The 16,732-nt window shown below is 39.1% G+C and overlaps 1 protein-coding gene across 7 annotated transcripts in view; it reads right to left on the reverse strand.

Moving 5' to 3' along the window:
- kiaa1109 (KIAA1109 ortholog) overlaps positions 1 to 16,732 on the reverse strand; it is a 427,165-nt gene that overhangs the window by 244,281 nt on the left and 166,152 nt on the right. For all 7 annotated transcript variants that reach the window (XM_072584210.1, XM_072584207.1, XM_072584208.1 and 4 more), the window contains exons 19-21: positions 11,693 to 11,892; positions 6,882 to 7,112; positions 3,963 to 4,100 (exon numbers count right to left, since the gene is read on the reverse strand). In XM_072584210.1, coding sequence (XP_072440311.1) covers positions 3,963 to 4,100; positions 6,882 to 7,112; positions 11,693 to 11,892 — 569 coding nt within the window. The remainder of the gene's footprint in view (positions 1 to 3,962; positions 4,101 to 6,881; positions 7,113 to 11,692; positions 11,893 to 16,732) is intronic.

Raw genomic sequence — 16,732 nt, forward strand, 5'->3', positions numbered from 1 at the left:
TTGTCATCTTTCTTTTTACTGCAAGTATGTTCCATATGAAAAGGTGCCTTTTATAGACAGTATTTCCTTATTTCTTGGACAGTAATATGTTAGATGGGCAAGTAGTTCTCCAGTTTCTATCTCTACAGCAGTTGCCTTCTGACCAATTTTCAAAATGTCCACTTCTTATACACCCCCACCTCCCCCCCCCCCCCCCCAAAAACATCAGATCGTGTCATTGGTTTGATGTTGGCAAAATAATAAATTCAAACCCGATTGGGTTAAGACTCCTGGGGCATAATTTTAAGCGGATTGGTTAAATTCGAATTGTTGTCAGAACAGCAACCAAAACTCAGGTATCCATTTTACACCCAAATGTTTCAAATTTTCAATTTTCCAGTAACTCTGGGACTACCATCTAGTCATGTTCACAGGTGCTTGTAATCTCTCAGTTCAGAACAGCATTCTCTCTCTCTTAAAAGTACAGTACATGCCTTCAACTTTGTAACACAAGAGTCGTTTGCTAATCTGGTGTGGAATATGCACAACATTGCAGTCGCTTGCAAACTGTGGATCATGTAGATTTATGGTGATTAGTTTAATCTTGGCACTGATGTAATTGTTGAAACAGTTTGCCATCTAGAGTTGCTGACACCAGAGGGCAGGTGATCTTTGATGGGTTGCTGTCTGCTGTCAGGTAGTTTGGAAATTAAATAGGGACTCTCAGTCTTGTTTGATCCTTGTTCTAATGTTGAAGCTTACTTTTTCAGATCTTCCACTCAGAATATTTGCAGTCATCCTTGTAAGCAGCTGTGATGTGACTGTGATACAGTTTCTTGGAATTCAAATCTTTGGAATCTTGATATGTGCAAAGGTCGATTAGCTTTACCAAGGGTCATTTCAAATTGTATTCTTCTAGTTCTTATATTCAAAAACAGAGTTACCAAAAGTAAACTACCCAAAATGAAAACATATCACTTTAAGGGGAAAAGGTAGGAGATAGTACTAGGCAATGATGTTTGAGAACTGGTGCAGGCATAATGGGACATGCGTCACAACAAAACTGTAATTCTGTTGTTAGAATCTAGCTACTTAATAAACAGCCACAAAGCTTAAAATATGCTTCCTGTTGGAATGAAACACATGCATATTAGTGTAAAACTAAATGAAAGCTCCCTTAATCATATGAATAATCCAAGATACAGAAAGCTAAATAATACTGAGGAAGATATTTTTGTCCACTGCAAGCAACAAAGAATTATGGATAACATCACACCATTGATCATTGCTACACGTTCTCTCAAAAAATACAATTTTAAAACCTCAATTGGTATCATTTTAAGAGTTTTAAACTGAGTTGTTCAATTGTACAAAGAACATTTTGAGTTCATCGCAGCAAACAGACATGTACCGAGATAGAAATACATAATGTTCTAAGGATACGTGAAAGAAAAAACGTTCACACATTCAAATTCTCCCATCAATAAGTTTATGCCCTGACAGTACAGGATAAAAATAGTCAAAATACCATCATTTATCAAAACAAAAGCTCTGATTGAGCAAGGACATAAGGTACAACAAAAGAATACTTTATCACTGCAGAAGGGTACTTGCCAATCAAAGGCAGTACAACAATTGTTACTTGCAACAATGGTGACACAAGTTAACCTAATTAAAACCAGAAAATGCTGGAGAAACTCAACAGGTCTATCAGTACATGTCAATTCTGACTGTTCAGCTTCTGAATAAATCATATTGGACTCAAAATGTTAACTCTTCTCTTTCTGCACAGATGCTGCCAGATCTTTTGAGCTTCTCCAGAGTCTTCTGTGTTTGTTTCAGATTATCAGCACCCACAGTATTCTAATTTTATTACATACAATTAAAGTGTCTGATCATTGCACTTAAACAAATTTGAAGGTGGAAGTGCTGCAAAACCAGACATTTGCTAATGTTTAGTACTATTTCTGCCAACTCAGATACTGAAGCAGTCTATATCCAAATCCAGCAAGACAGAGACAATATCCAAGTGTGAACTTATAACTGACTGGTAGTAATACTGGTACCAGAAAGGGAGCAAACAATGACATCTCTAACAAGAGGCACAAACTATCGCCCCTTGACATTCAATAGTGTTATCATCACCGAGTCACCTACTAAAATGCTGGGGGTTACCTCTGACTAGAAACTGAACTTGGCTAGTCATGTAAATACAGTGGCTACAAGACCAGGTCAGAGGATAGGAATACTGCAATACTTAGACAAATCCCCTAAGCCTGTAACCATAATTAAAAAGGAACAAATCAGAAGTGTGATGGAATACTTTCCACCCGCCTAGATGAGTGCAGTTCCAACAGCACTCAAGAAGCTTGACACATTTCAAGTCAAAGTAACCCATGTGATTGGTACCACATTCACAAACATTCACTCCCGCAATCACCAATAAACTGTAGAAGCAGTTCCAACTACTAGATGCAAAGCAGAAACTCACTAAGGTTCCTGAGATACCTTCCACTACCATCCAGGAGGACACATGCAGCAGGTGTATGGGAATATCACTACCTGCAAGTTATCCTCCAAGCAAATCAGTCTGAATTGGGACTATTTCACCATTCCTTTAGTCACTGAGTCAAATTCTGGATTTTCCCTCTTCCTTCCTATATTTTGGATATAATTGCACCAAATAGAGTGCACTGGTTCAAAAAGACAGCTCACTACCACATTCTCAAAGGCAACTGATGATGAACAATAAATTGGGGCCCAGCCAGTGAAACCTCATCTCTGATGAATTTTTGAAAGGAGAAAGTGAGGACAGCAGATGCATTCCTGAAGAAGGGCTCATGTCCAAAATGTCGATTCTCCTGCTCCTTAGATGCTGCCTGACCTGCTGCGCTTTTCCAGCAACACATTTTCAGCTCTGAATTTTTAAAAGCTAAGGAAAGGCAGCTTATAAATGTGGCTTATTCCTAAATTATTACATTTTTTGCAAATAATATCAAGTAAAATAAAGATCCCAAGACTGAACAAATAGAACAAACTCAGAAGCACAGAGAAAGTCAAATTACTCAATAGTGCTGTGAAAAACAGCTTCCATTTACATATGAAGCAGTTGTAATGTCCTTTCTCCAACATTATTCATTATGAGTTTTATACATCACACCACAACATTTACTCAGGCTAAATAGTCAATCTCTTGATAATTCTTGGTTATTCTTTTTATCTTTCTAAAAAGAATTTTTAAATTGTCACTCGATCACACACAAGATGAAAAATCTAAAATCCACATGCTGATGTGTACATTTAAAGTTTCTAATGCTGACAAGCTATGCCAGCCAAAGTTGACACCATTAAAAGGAAACTCTTATTTTCTCACACCACTAGAAGTGCATCAAGGTCTAAGTTTATATCAGGAAGCTGGGAACCTCAGCTGAAGCAAGCCAACTTTTCTCCTTTCAAGATCTCTTTCAAAAAAGTGATGCAGAACAAAACTTCTGACAAATAAATTAGTGAGTAAAAATCCAACAGTGCACCCAAGAAAAGTGTTTCAATTACAGTTAGTGGGGCGAGACTTCCAGTTACCCTGGTCAGCTTTTCAACATCATGAGTCAAGCTGCTTACCACAGCTCATTTTGTATGAACAGTCTAGTAAGAGCTGCAAGTGGGTATTTTAAAAGACTTGAATGTGAGGCTAAATAAATCTATGTATCAGCCTATAGTGCATCCTTCTCCCAAAGTTACAGCAGGCAAACTGAAGATTTTCAACTTTATTGTTTTATATTTTGTATCTTGATAGGTCTTGCAGGAATGATAAAATTATACCTTTTTCTAATTGCACAATAGTTACAGACATAACTACGTAGCTACATTCGGTCAGCCTTGCCTTTTCATTTTAACGTGAGTAGCTAAAATAAAAAAAAATGTTTTTCACCAATGGTTATCCACAAAGTATGAATGTTATTATTCAATTGCTTTGAACTCCTTACCGGGTAGCTGTCGCTCACAAAAATGTAAATAGGTGACAAAATAAGCTGTAGCATTGTCTCTTTGTATCCCTTCTTCATTTCAAAACAAAGTCTCTCCAGAAATGCTGTTGGGCATTCTGCACCATCACTGCTGCAATGCTGAAACAAATCACATATGAAATCTTTTCAGATAGACTACTAAATAAATCCATAATATAATTTCTTACACTTTACAATATTAAAGTATTTGTTGAACTTAAGATATTACAGCAATTAGTTAACTAGCTAATCTAGCTCTATAAAACTATAAATAGAAATGTTAGCATAAACCCCCCAATAATGAGAGATTACCTTAGAGGTTAAATATGCTTACACTGAGCTAAGACACAGTAGCATTTAGATTGATTCATATTGACTGCAGACTAAATCCAATTTTGTTTCATGGAAAGGTAGTGATGTATCCTACTAATTTATAAAATGATTAGTTCAGTAAGGCATATTGTTCAGTCATTCCAAGTCAGTGTTTAATCCCTTGAGTGAGAAAATGTACAATGTAATATGATACTGAATATTCATATTAAGGTTTTTCTGATTAATTGGGGGCATCACAATTGCCCATCGTGGCCCAGAACTAGGAGAGGGAAGAAATGGAAGTGAAAGATGAAAAAATACAGTAAGATTACTTTTGGCTAGAATATTGGTACAATTTCTGAGCTACAAGACAAGAGGCTGAATATGAAACTCGTACAAGATAGATCCTAGCAACATTAATCTTTCCATATTTTTTGAAGCACATCTCACAGGAGAACTGACAATCATTGAAAGATTAGATTCATGCATCATTTAGCAAGAAAACATGATTGGAAGACCGGAGATGGGAAGAAAAATTACACATACATCGTAAGCATTAGATGTAATGGTATATAGTAAAGAGTATTTTTGTTGAAGAAAACTTAATATTATCCCAGAATTAGCTGATGAAATACAGAAAGTTTTGTTTCCTACTATTAGGCAAAACAAGCATTTTGAGGTAATTGAACAACTACCAGAGAACAGACATCAAAATAATTATGACCACATTATAAAAAAAATTTGAAAGCATACACTAAAATGCACTCAAGTATCAGCATAACTACAACTCCATACTATCCGATGAGTCCACAATCCTAACTGGGGTTTAATTAGTATGGAGTGGCAGAAAACTGTGGGTAGCCAAGATCTACACTACAGTTCTTGTCTCTCAGTTCTTGTGTCACACACAAAGTGAGATTTAAATGGAAAGCAAAACTGACATTCAAATAACTCAGGTTAATTCTTCAGAGTTTCTAGTGGTATGTTCAGCTGCCTGACTGCAATGATTAAAAACGGATGGAAGAATCTAAAAGATGAGAAAATCCAAGAGAAAACGTAGCAAAAATAGACTGTTAAAAAAATCACTCCTCAACAAGGTCTAAAGTCCAGGTGACAATGTAATGATCTAAAGATCTATATGAGCACTGATTTTGACATGCCTTTAATGCCTATCTTCCAAACTCTGTTATGAAGACAAAAACAACTATTATAACATAGAGGGCCAGGATAAATATCAGACTGTTCTTTCACTCGAAAAGGTGTTCCTTTTATCCTACCTAGTTCATAAAAGAGAAACTGTTCCAGTGTAAGATACATCAAATAAGCATCAAATAAACTTAATCTTACATGTTGCAGATCAAGCACTGGAAATAAAAGTTTTTGGAGATACTCAGGAACTATATAGCTAGCATGTAACATTATCCCAACCTTAAAATCTGTTTTTACCATAAAGTTATACATAGGGCATTTAAACTGCACATTTACATTCATTAAATTGTTTTCTATTCATAAAACATCGGTTCAAAATATCAGGTGTGCAAGAATAAACAATGCACTTGAGAACACTAAGGCAATAAAGATGGCTTAGGTTAGGTCATAAGCCATGTCAGTGAATGTTGAGCAGTTCAATCAACTGAAAGATCATCTACAATATTACAGATGCACTGCTGAGGGTGTATAAGGCTCTGTTTGTCAACATTTGGAATACTGTTTTGGGTCCCATATCTACGGAAAGATGTGATGTTGGAGGAGATCATTCTTGTAATGATCTCAGGGATGAAGGTCTCTCCACCCTCGAGGCTTCCAGCCTCATTCCTGGCCATGTTAAATTGCCCATAGCATCTAGGGATGCTATTCAGGGGAAATGCAGGGTTTTAGGGTTGGGGGTGGGTCTGGGTGGACTGCTCTTTGGAGGGTCAGTGTGGACTCGATGGGCCAAGTGGCCAGCTCCCACATTGTAGGGATTTCTATGATGATTATCAGATCAGTCAAGATTTACTGAATGGCAAGCATGCTCAAAAGGATGAACAGCCTACTGCTGCTCCTTAATCTTAGGGTCATCACCTCAAAATGTATATACAACAATCTACTACAGTAATGTTACGCAAAACAAAATCTGACACCTCACAGCACATGGCAGATCTGCTATCAATGAAATGCAAATCACAGTTCATAAGAGGTATAAAATTATACATTTATTATCACCACTTAGTCCAGGGGAAGAAAGCCAACCTGAAAATGTTAATATTCCCTGGGTTCTATCAACACAGAAAGCAAACTTCAGGATGTATTTCAGAAAGCAAACATTTCAAACTTAATTTGTGTTAATAAATCTGTGAGAGTGTCACAATTATTAATCATTACATCACCTCAATCTAAGTGATGTACTATTTAGTGACATGTATGTGCAATGCACTCTTACCCATGTTTTTCTCTTAATCATTATACAGACTGGTTTATAACATATTTTCTTAAACTAAATACAAACTAGATAGTCAGAGTCAAACACAGCGATACAAAAAAAAGAGATTCAGTAACAGCTTGTTTTAAATTACAAGGTGAACATATTTCCTGTTCTAATTCACTCACCACTGGAAGTTTTCCATGCACCTTGCACAAATTAATGAGGACAGAGATGTCCCAGGGGCGGAGTGTAAGTGGATGAATTTGCTTGCCTCCATTCTCAGCTTCTATCTTCTCATTTTCTTCAACTCCAACTGCTGCCCATCCAGAACTAGAGGATGTTGACAATGACAGCACAGGGCTTGTGGCCACTTCTTCAAAATCAGTATACATGTCATCTTCACCAAAGTAATTTTCCTTTTAAAAGAATGGGACAGGTGAGACAGTGCCAGTATAGCTGTCAGTTACACCCCACAGACAAAAGAATAATCTTACAGTAATTGCTCAACACATAAATCTATATGCCTTTTTGGTCCAGAATAGGACAATTTTGTTGTTAAGTGGTTAATACATTGTTACCTACTTATTTGTTTTAAGTACTACCAACCCCTTTTGTAAAGTATTTGGGGACCAAAGGCACAAGATTCTCTATAGCTGACTGTCTAGTTTCAAAGTGAATTAAATCAATTAAATAAATCTGAATGTGCTGAAATAGTCAACAGGTCTGGCAGCAGCTATAGAAAGACAAGCAGATTTAATGTTTCAAATTAACAGGATTCTTCTTTATAACTCAGAGGTAAATTTAACTAAAACATTAACTCTGGTTCTTCTTCCACAAACACTGTCAGATCTTCTGAGTCTATCCAGTGCTTCTTGCTTTCATTTCAGATTTCCAGTATCTGCAGTGTTTTGCTTTTATCAATCAATGGGCTTGATTTCCCCAGTCTCTAACACTTTCCACTTATGCTTCAGAAAACAATATCGAGCATGTGTGTAACTTTATTTTGGAGCAACTGGAAAAACATGATCACTTTAATTCTCTGTCTTATCACTGAGAATGTAGATTTATTTACTTGAAACACAAGACTACATTTTGTTTAACTAACATGAAAGTCACTTTCACTTCTCAGAAAAATCAAAAATCCTGGGTTGGTGGTTGGCATGGGCCTAACAAGGGAGTTGCAGAGGGAATGATCTCTGCGGAACGCAGATAGGAGTGCAGAGGGAAATATATCTCTGGTGGTGGGGTCTGTTTGTTGGTGGCGGAAATGTCAAAGGATGATGCATTTCATTTTTGAGAGATAAATGGGAGGTGGGTGGGGCCTTGGGCCTCCCCCACATTCCTGATGAAGAGCTTATGCTTGAAATGTCGACTCTCCTGCTTCTCGAAAGCTGCCTGACAGGCTGTGTTTTTCCAACAACACACTTTTTGACTCTATTTAATGTTAAGCTTTAAATTATTCCTGAAATGGGATGTCCATTATTGTATATAATAGATGGTAGTTTCAAAGCACAACACGGTTGCTACTTAGTCATTTTATTTCTCTATAACTTCATATGATATGGGCATCGCTGACAAGGCCAGCATTGGTCATCCATCCCTAATTGCTTTTGAACTGAACATTATGTCAGATGACAATTTGGAAGCAATATCAATCACACTGTGAAGGACTTGGAGTCACACAATGTCCAAACTTGGTAAGGATGGTAGATTCAACTTCCCTGAAAAAAAGTTAACTGAATGGTTTAATGGTTTAGTGATGGCAACCATACTGAGGCTAGCTTTACATTCCAATTTTATCAATGCTCTTCAGGGCATTAGTCTGTTCCTCTGGAATGCTAAGCCAGTAACATTATTATTCCACCGTCTTCCCATAGAAGGATAATTGCTAACGTAGACCAAAAGTCAAAATAAGCAAGAATTGCCAAACAAGCTTTCTTTCAAATCAGTGCTGGTAATACATACAGTTGAAAAATGTGGTACTGAAAAAACACAGCAGGCCAGGCAGCATCTGAGGAGCAGGAGAAATCAACGTTTCGGGCATAAGCCCTTCTTCAGGGATGCATACAGCCTGCTTCCCACGGTAAATCATACTGTAATGATACTGCTATGCAATTACTTCTGTAGTTGTAATTTAGAACATAGAACATACAAAAGTACAGCACAGAACAGGCCCTTCGGCCCACGATGTTGTGCTGAGGATTATTGCTAATCTAAGAAGGGCTTTAGTTTAGATTAGGAATAATCCTCAGCGCAACATCGTGGGCCGAAGGGCCTGTTCTGTGCATTACTTTTGTATGTTCTATGTTCTAAATTACAACTACAGAAGTAATTGCATAGCAGTATCATTACAGTATGATTTACCGTGGGAAGCAGGCTGTATGCATCCCTGAAGAAGGGCTTTTGCCCAAAATGTCGATTTTCCTGCTCCTCCGATGCTGCCTGACCTGCTATGATTTTCCAGCACACTCTGATCTAAACTCTAGTTTCCAGCATCTGCAGTCCTCACTTTTGCCTAAAATAAAGTAACCTAATCTATGCACCCCTCAATTCACTGATGTCCATGTGCATGTCCAGCAGTTCCTTAAATGTCCCCAATGACTCTGCTTCCACCACCACCACTGGCAACACATTCCATGCATTCACAACTCTCTGCGTAAAGAATCTACCTCAGACATCTCCTCTATACCTTCCTCCTAATATCTTAAAACTATGACCCCTCGTAGCAGTCAATCCTGTCCTGGGGAAAAGTCTCTGGCTATTGACTCTATCCATGCCTCTCATTACCTTGTATACCTCGATCAGGTCACCAGTCTTCCTCCTCCTCTCCAGTAAGAAAAGTCTGAAATTAGTCAACCACTCTTTGTAAGACAAGCCCTCCAGTCCAGGCACCATCCTGGCAAACCTTCTTTGCACCCTCTCCAAAGCCTCCGTATCTTTCCTATAATAGGGCGACCAGAACTGGACACAATATTCCAAGTGTGGTTTCAGCAGGGTCTTGTAGAGCTGCAGCAAAACCTCGCGGCTCTTAAACTTGACCCCCCTGTTAATGAAAGCCAAAACATCATATGCTTTCTTAACAACCCTATCTACTTGGGGTGGCAACTTTGAGGGATCTATGCACTTGAACACTAAGATCCTTCTATTCCTCCACACTGCCAAGAATCATGTCTTTCATCCTAAATTCAGCATTCATGTTCTACCTTCCAAAATGCATCACTTTGAATTTTTCTAGGTTGAACTCCATCTGCCATTTCTCAGCCCAGTTCTGCATACTGTCACACTGCAGCCTGCAACAGCCCTCAATACTATCAACGACACCTCCAACCTTTGTGGTCATCGGCAAATGTGCTAACCCACCCCTCAACCTCCTCATCTAAATAATCGATAAAAACTACAAAGAGTAGAAGCCCAAGAACAGAGGCCTGCAGGATGCCACTCACCACTGACCCCCAGGCAGAATTCTTTCCATTTATAACCACTCTCTGCCTTCTGTCAGCTAATCAATTCTGAATCCAGACAGCTAAATCTCCCTGTATCACATACCGCCAGACTTAATGAATGAGCCTACCATGAGAAACCTTTTCAAATGCCTTGCTGAAGTCCATATACACCACATCCACTGCTCGACCTGTCTCGTCCACTACTTGAAGAACTCAATAAGATTTGTGAGGCATGTCCTGCCCCTCACAAAGCCAAGTTGACTGCCTTTAATTACGCTATGCTTTTTCAAAAATAGTCATAAATCCTATCCCTCAGAATTCTTTCTAAAACCTTGCTGACCACAGACGTAGGACTGACTGGTCTAGAATTGCCAGGGATTTCCCTATTCCCCTTCTTGAAAAGGGTAACAACATTCGCCTCCTTCCAATCCCCCGGTACAATTCCCAAGGAGAGTGAGTAAGCAAAAACCTTCGCCAGCGGCTTAGCAACCTGCTTTCTCCCTTCCTGGAGCAACCAAGAATAAATCTGGTCTGGCCCTGGGGACTTATCAATCTTAATATTTGTCAAACTTTCCAGCACATCAACTTCATCAACCTTGATCTGTTCAAACCTGTTTCTGAGCTCCTCAAAGTTTTCGTTCACAACAAGGTCCATTTCCTTAGTGAAATTCAAAGCAAAAAACTCATTTAGGGCTTCCTCTATCTGCTCAGACTCCACGCACAAGTCCCCTACGCTATCCCTGATCAGCCCTACCTTCTCCTTGATCATTCTCTTATTCCTCACGTATGAGTAAAATGCCTTTGGGTTCTCCCTAATGCTTCCTACCAAGGCTTTTTCGTCCTCCCTTTTAGCCTGCCTCAGTCCATTTCTGAGCTGCTTTCTAGTAAGCATGTGATCCTCAAAAGCTGTGCTAGATCCTTGCTTCCTCCACCTCACGTAAGCTGCCTTCTTCCTTTTGACAAGAAGCTCCTTTAGAAATTTCACTGTTGTAAATGTAATTTGTAACAGCAATGCTCAACTTGGTTATTTAAAGAGACTAATCTAATTCAGCAGTTTCACCTTACATTTAAAAACTGACACTGGAAACATGAAAGTGACAACTAATGAACAATGTTCCTAGGCTATGGAGGGTAGGACACAAAGGGATAGAAGGAAAACAACAAGCAGAGAGGAAACTTTCTTCTTGTTGCTTACCACCTAGCAACATTGCCGTAACTACTGAAATGGTCTGACAACAAAACAATCACAATTAAAAAGAATGCTGACACTTGTTATTAAGTCTCACTATAATGGACAATGACCAGTGCTCATAATATAATCCAATATAATCACAATATTTCAGAGGGCAAGGGACAAAACAGATTAACAGGGAATATTAAATTTTTTTCTTGGCTAATGGATATTCTTGTACTGCAACAGTTACAGATCCTTTGAGGTAGAAGTCTGGCGCAAAGGCCATATAATAATATAAAAGTAAGTTCCAAATAACTTCGAAAATCTGCCTCAAGTTTAAAAGATTTTTGATGTTGTGAGAGAAATTAAAAGTCTGTACCTTGATAGATAACAATGCTTTAAGAAGTGGCCCATATAGAATGATTTGTGAATCAGGAGACATTTCTAGCTCAACATGTAGTTTATCAGGTGCAAGTTCAGAAGGATCGATACGCTGTCGCTGTGAAACTGAAGGAGAATGCAGAGTTCGTTCAGAGGCCTTCTGTGATGATCTTGATGTCGACTGCTGCATTTCAAATACTTTAAAAAGAAAGGTTGTACATTTTTTTAAAAAGCATTTTCTCACACAGACGTAGGTTAGCTGTTGAAACTAAACTTAAATTTGAGAATACATAACTTCAGTTGTTCCTACTGATTTTAATAATTTCTAAAATTCTACTACTCTCATTAAACAACTTGCAAAATGTTGCATGATACATATTCAACATAGCACTTAAAAATAAGTTGAAGCCACTTTTATTAATTTGTGCCATAGCATGCTGAAATACAAAAAAAGAAGTTTTTTGGTGCAAGTCTGTTTGGACATTTGTTTCCAGAAACCACTTGATCCAGTCCCACTTGATCCAGTCCCACTCTCCTGTTTCCTCACTATCACCTTCATTATAGTTCATCTAGCAAGCATGTAACTGTGTTTGGAAAAAGAAAAGGATTTTATTCAAATTATTGCAATAGAAAACCACATTTTAACAATATATTGTGAAGAGCATTCTTCTAATCCCCATTTAATTTCACATTTTGGCTTCTCACTACAATCTCACTGACTGTCTACTAGTTAGGCCACATCTAGAGTATTACGAGCAACTCTAAAGCATAAAGCCTTAAAAGTATACTGCCCTGCAAAATAAGTTTCTTCATTTCACTACAAGGCCCAGGACCTGATCAGGTGTGCCCCAGAACTGTGGGAAGCTCGGGAAGTGATTTCTGGGCCCCTTGGTAAGATATTTGGATGATCAATAGTCACAGATGAAGTGCCGGAAGACTGGGGGTTGGCTAACATGGTGGCAGTGTTTAAGGAAGGTGTTAAGGAAAAGCCAGGAAATTGTAGACCAGTGAGCCTGACATCGGTGGTGGGCAACTTGTTGGAGAGAATCCTGAGGGACAAGATTTACATGTCTTTAGAAAGGCAAGAACTGATTAAGGATAGTCAACATGGCTTTGTGCGTGGGAAGTCATGTCTCACAAACTTGATTGAGATTTTGAAGTAGCAGCAAAGAGGACCGATGAGGACAGACCAGTAGATACGACCTATATAGACTTCAGCAAGGCATTTGACAGGATTCCTCGGTAGACTATTAGCAAGGTTAGATCTCATGGAATACAGGGAGAACAAGCCATTTGGATACAGAACTGGCTTTAGGGTAGAAGACAGAGGGTGGTGGTAGAGGGTTGCTTTTCAGACTGGAGGCCTGTGACCAGTGGTGTGCCACTAGGTCCACTGCTTTTTGTCATTTACATAAATGATTTGGATGTGAACATAAGAGGTATGGTTAGTAAGTTGGCAGATGACATCAAAATTAGAGGTGCAGTGGACAGTGAAGGAGGTTACCTCAAAGTACAACAAGATCTTGATCAGATGGGCCAATGGGCTGAGGAGTGGCAGATGCAGTTTAATTTAGATAAATGTGAGGTGCTGCATTTTGGAAAAGTAAATCAGGGCAGAACTTGTATACTTCATCGTAAGGTCCTGGGAGTGTTGCTGAAAAAAAAAGAGACACCTTGGAGTGCAGGTTCAAACCTCCTTGAAAGTAGAGTCGCAAGTAGGTAGGTATGATAGTAAAGAACGCATTTGGTATGCTTTCCTTTATTGGTCAGAGCATTGAGTATAGGAGTTAGGAAATCATGTTGCAGCTGTACAGGTCCTTGGTTAGGTCACTTGTGAGATATTGTGTGCAATTCTGGTCTCTTTCCTATCGGAAAGATGTTGTGAAATTTGAAAGGGTTCAGAAAAGATTTACAAAGATGTTGCCAGGGTTGGAAGATTTGAGCTATAGGGAGAGGCTGTTTTTCCTGGAGCGTCGGAGGATGAGGGGTGACCTTATATCATGAGGGGCATGGATAGGGTAAATACACAAAGTCTTTTCTCTGGACTGCGGGAGGCCAGAACTAGAGGGCATAAGTTTAGGGTGAAAGGGAAACAATATGAAAGCGACCTAAGGGTCAACGTTTTCACATGGAAGGTAGTGCTTGTATAGAATGAGCTGCCAGAGGAAGCTGTGGAGACTGGTACAACCACAACATTTAAAAAGGCATCTGGATAGGAATAGGAAGGCGTTAGAAGGGATATGGACTAAATGGTGGCAAATGGGACTAAACTAGGTTAGGATATCTTGGCAGGCACGGACAAGTTGGACTGAAAAGTCTGTTTCTGTGTTGTACATCTCTATGACTCTATGACAGATTAAATAAACCGGGATTTTATTCCCTGGAAATTAAAAGATTAGAGCTCGAATCGGTAAAAGCATTAAAGAAAATTTAGGGAATAAATACGGTAGGTTTAGTTTGCGTGTTTAAGACTAGGGAGCCCAGTCCACAGTTTGGAGACAGATCTTACAAATTAAATTAGAAAATATTTCATTAAACAAAACATGGCGTAAATTTTGAATTCTATCTTTCTCAACTGATGCCACATCAATTGTTATTTGTAAAACTGAGAATGACAGATTTTAATTAGCCAAAGGTATTAAGGAATAGAGAGTAAAAAGAATATAGAATGGAAACACGTATATAGTGTTCTGTCACATCAGTCATGATTTCATTGAATGTTGGAACAGACCGAAGGAGCCAAATGGCTTACCCCTATTCCCAAGTGGGAACAATTTACCGCTATATATAACATTGAGGATTTCAAGATTATGCAAGACTATAATGATATCACACCTTAATCCTCTGGAATCTATTGAACAAAGGTTAACTATAAAACTCTTTCATAAATTGCCCTTAAGAAATGTATACAAATCACAGGACCTTGACATACTGAGAGTCACAGAGATGTATAGCACAGTAAAGACCGTTTGGTAACTCATCCATGGCGACCAGATATCCTAAATTAAACTAGGCCCATTTGCCAGCACCTGGCACATATCCGTCTAAACCCTTCCTATTAATATACCCATCCAGATGCCTTTTAAATGCTGTGGTTGTACCAGCCACTATTATGTCCTTATGAGCTCTCAGAGGAAGTAAGAAATAGGAGCACGAGTAGGCCATCTGGCCCTTCGAGCCCAGTCTGCCATAAGACCATGGCTGATCTTTTTGTGCCCTCAGCACCACTTGTCCATCATAACTTTAATTTTTTTACTGTTCAAAAAATCTCAGCTTTAAAAAATTTCAATGAGGGAAGCCTCAATTACTTCACTGGGCAGGGAATTCCACAGATTCACCCAGAGGCATTCCTCCTCAATTTGGTCTTAAATCTGCTACCTCTAATCTTGAGGCTATGCCCTCTTGTCCTAGTTTCACTGCTAGTGGAAACATCCTCTCTACTTCTTACTTATCTATTCCCTTTCGAATGTAGGTTTGCTCCATGAGCTTGAAGTTTCATTTCCAGACGTTTCGTTCCCCTACCAGGTAACATCTTCAATGGGCCTCAAGCGAAGCACTGCTGAAAATTCCTGCTTTCTATTTATATTTTTGGGTTTCTTTGGGTTGGTGATGTTATTTCCTGTGGTGAAGTCACTGCCTGTTCCTTTTCTCAGGGGGTGGTAGATAGATTAGATTAGATTACTTACAGTGTGGAAACAGGCCCTTCCGTCCAACAAGTCCACAACGACCCGCCGAAGCACAACCCACCCAGACCCATTCCCCTACATTTACCCCTGCCCCTAATACTACAGGCAATTTAGCATGGCCAATTCACCTAACCTGCACATTTTTGGACTGTGAGAGGAAACCACAGCACCCAGAGGGGGGCTCACGCAGACACAGGGAGAATGTGCAAACTCCACACAGTCAGTCGCCTGAGGTGGGAATTGAACCCGGGTCTCTGGCGCTGTGAGGCAGCCGTGCTAACCACTGTGCCACCGTGCCGCCCAGAGTCTAACTCGATGTGTTTGACAATAGAGTTCCAGTTGGAATGCCATGCTTCTAGGAATTCTCGTGCGTGTCTTTGTTTGGCTTGTCCTAGGATGGATATGTCTTTATTTGGCTTGTCCCAGTAGAATCACAGCACCTTGACATACTGGTGCGAATCACAGAAACTTGTAGTACAAGAGGCCATTCACTTTGTTATACCTTGTTTTTGTTTTTTAAAAGATTAGTTTAAATTATTCTACACCTTCCTCTATTTGTCCATAATCTAATAGGTTGCTCCTACTCAAACAGATGTTCTATTACCTTACAATTTTGTTTTTAATACAATCAGTTTCCATCATCTCTTCAGATCAAGTTTTCCAGATCCTGACAACTCTGTTTTTCTTTTAAAAAAAGGCTTCTGATCTTCCCTCAACATCTTTTGCCATGGATTTTAAATCTTTGACACACAGGCCAAAGGGTACAGTTTTTCCTCATCTATTCTATCAAAACCCCTCGCCTTAAAACCTCCAACAGGTCAGCTCCTAAATTTGTCTTTGATAGAGAATAACCCTACCTTTTCCAACCTTCCGAAAAAGCCAAGATGTGCCATTCTTGAAAGCACTCTGGCATATGCACATTGAACATGCAGCACAGAAATTGCCGTTTTGCTCCAAACTGTCCAAGTTGGTGTTTATGCTCCATTCAGTATCTTCCTGTACTTCCTCATTTAACTGTCAGCTCTACTCTTTCATCCCTCAGATGCCTGTATAACTGCCCATAAATATTTTCCATACTACTTTCTAAATTACTCCCAGTTGTACAAAGTTCTATATGCTCTTTGGTAAATAAGAATCATTGAATTCCCATTTCAATTTCTTGCTAAGTTGTCTTAACAGACTCTGGTTTTGCCCTTCCCTACAAGTGGGTAGGTTCTTTGCATCAACTCTAGCAAAACATTAGATCATTTTAAATGCCTCTATTAGATCACTCTTCAGCCTTCTCTTTTCAAGTGAAAGGCAACACAAGCTATTCACCTTTTCTTGTTAAGTCCAAACTCTTAGCTCTGACA

The sequence above is a fragment of the Chiloscyllium punctatum genome, chromosome 14, assembly GCF_047496795.1.
Source record: "Chiloscyllium punctatum isolate Juve2018m chromosome 14, sChiPun1.3, whole genome shotgun sequence".
NCBI lineage: Eukaryota > Metazoa > Chordata > Chondrichthyes > Orectolobiformes > Hemiscylliidae > Chiloscyllium > Chiloscyllium punctatum.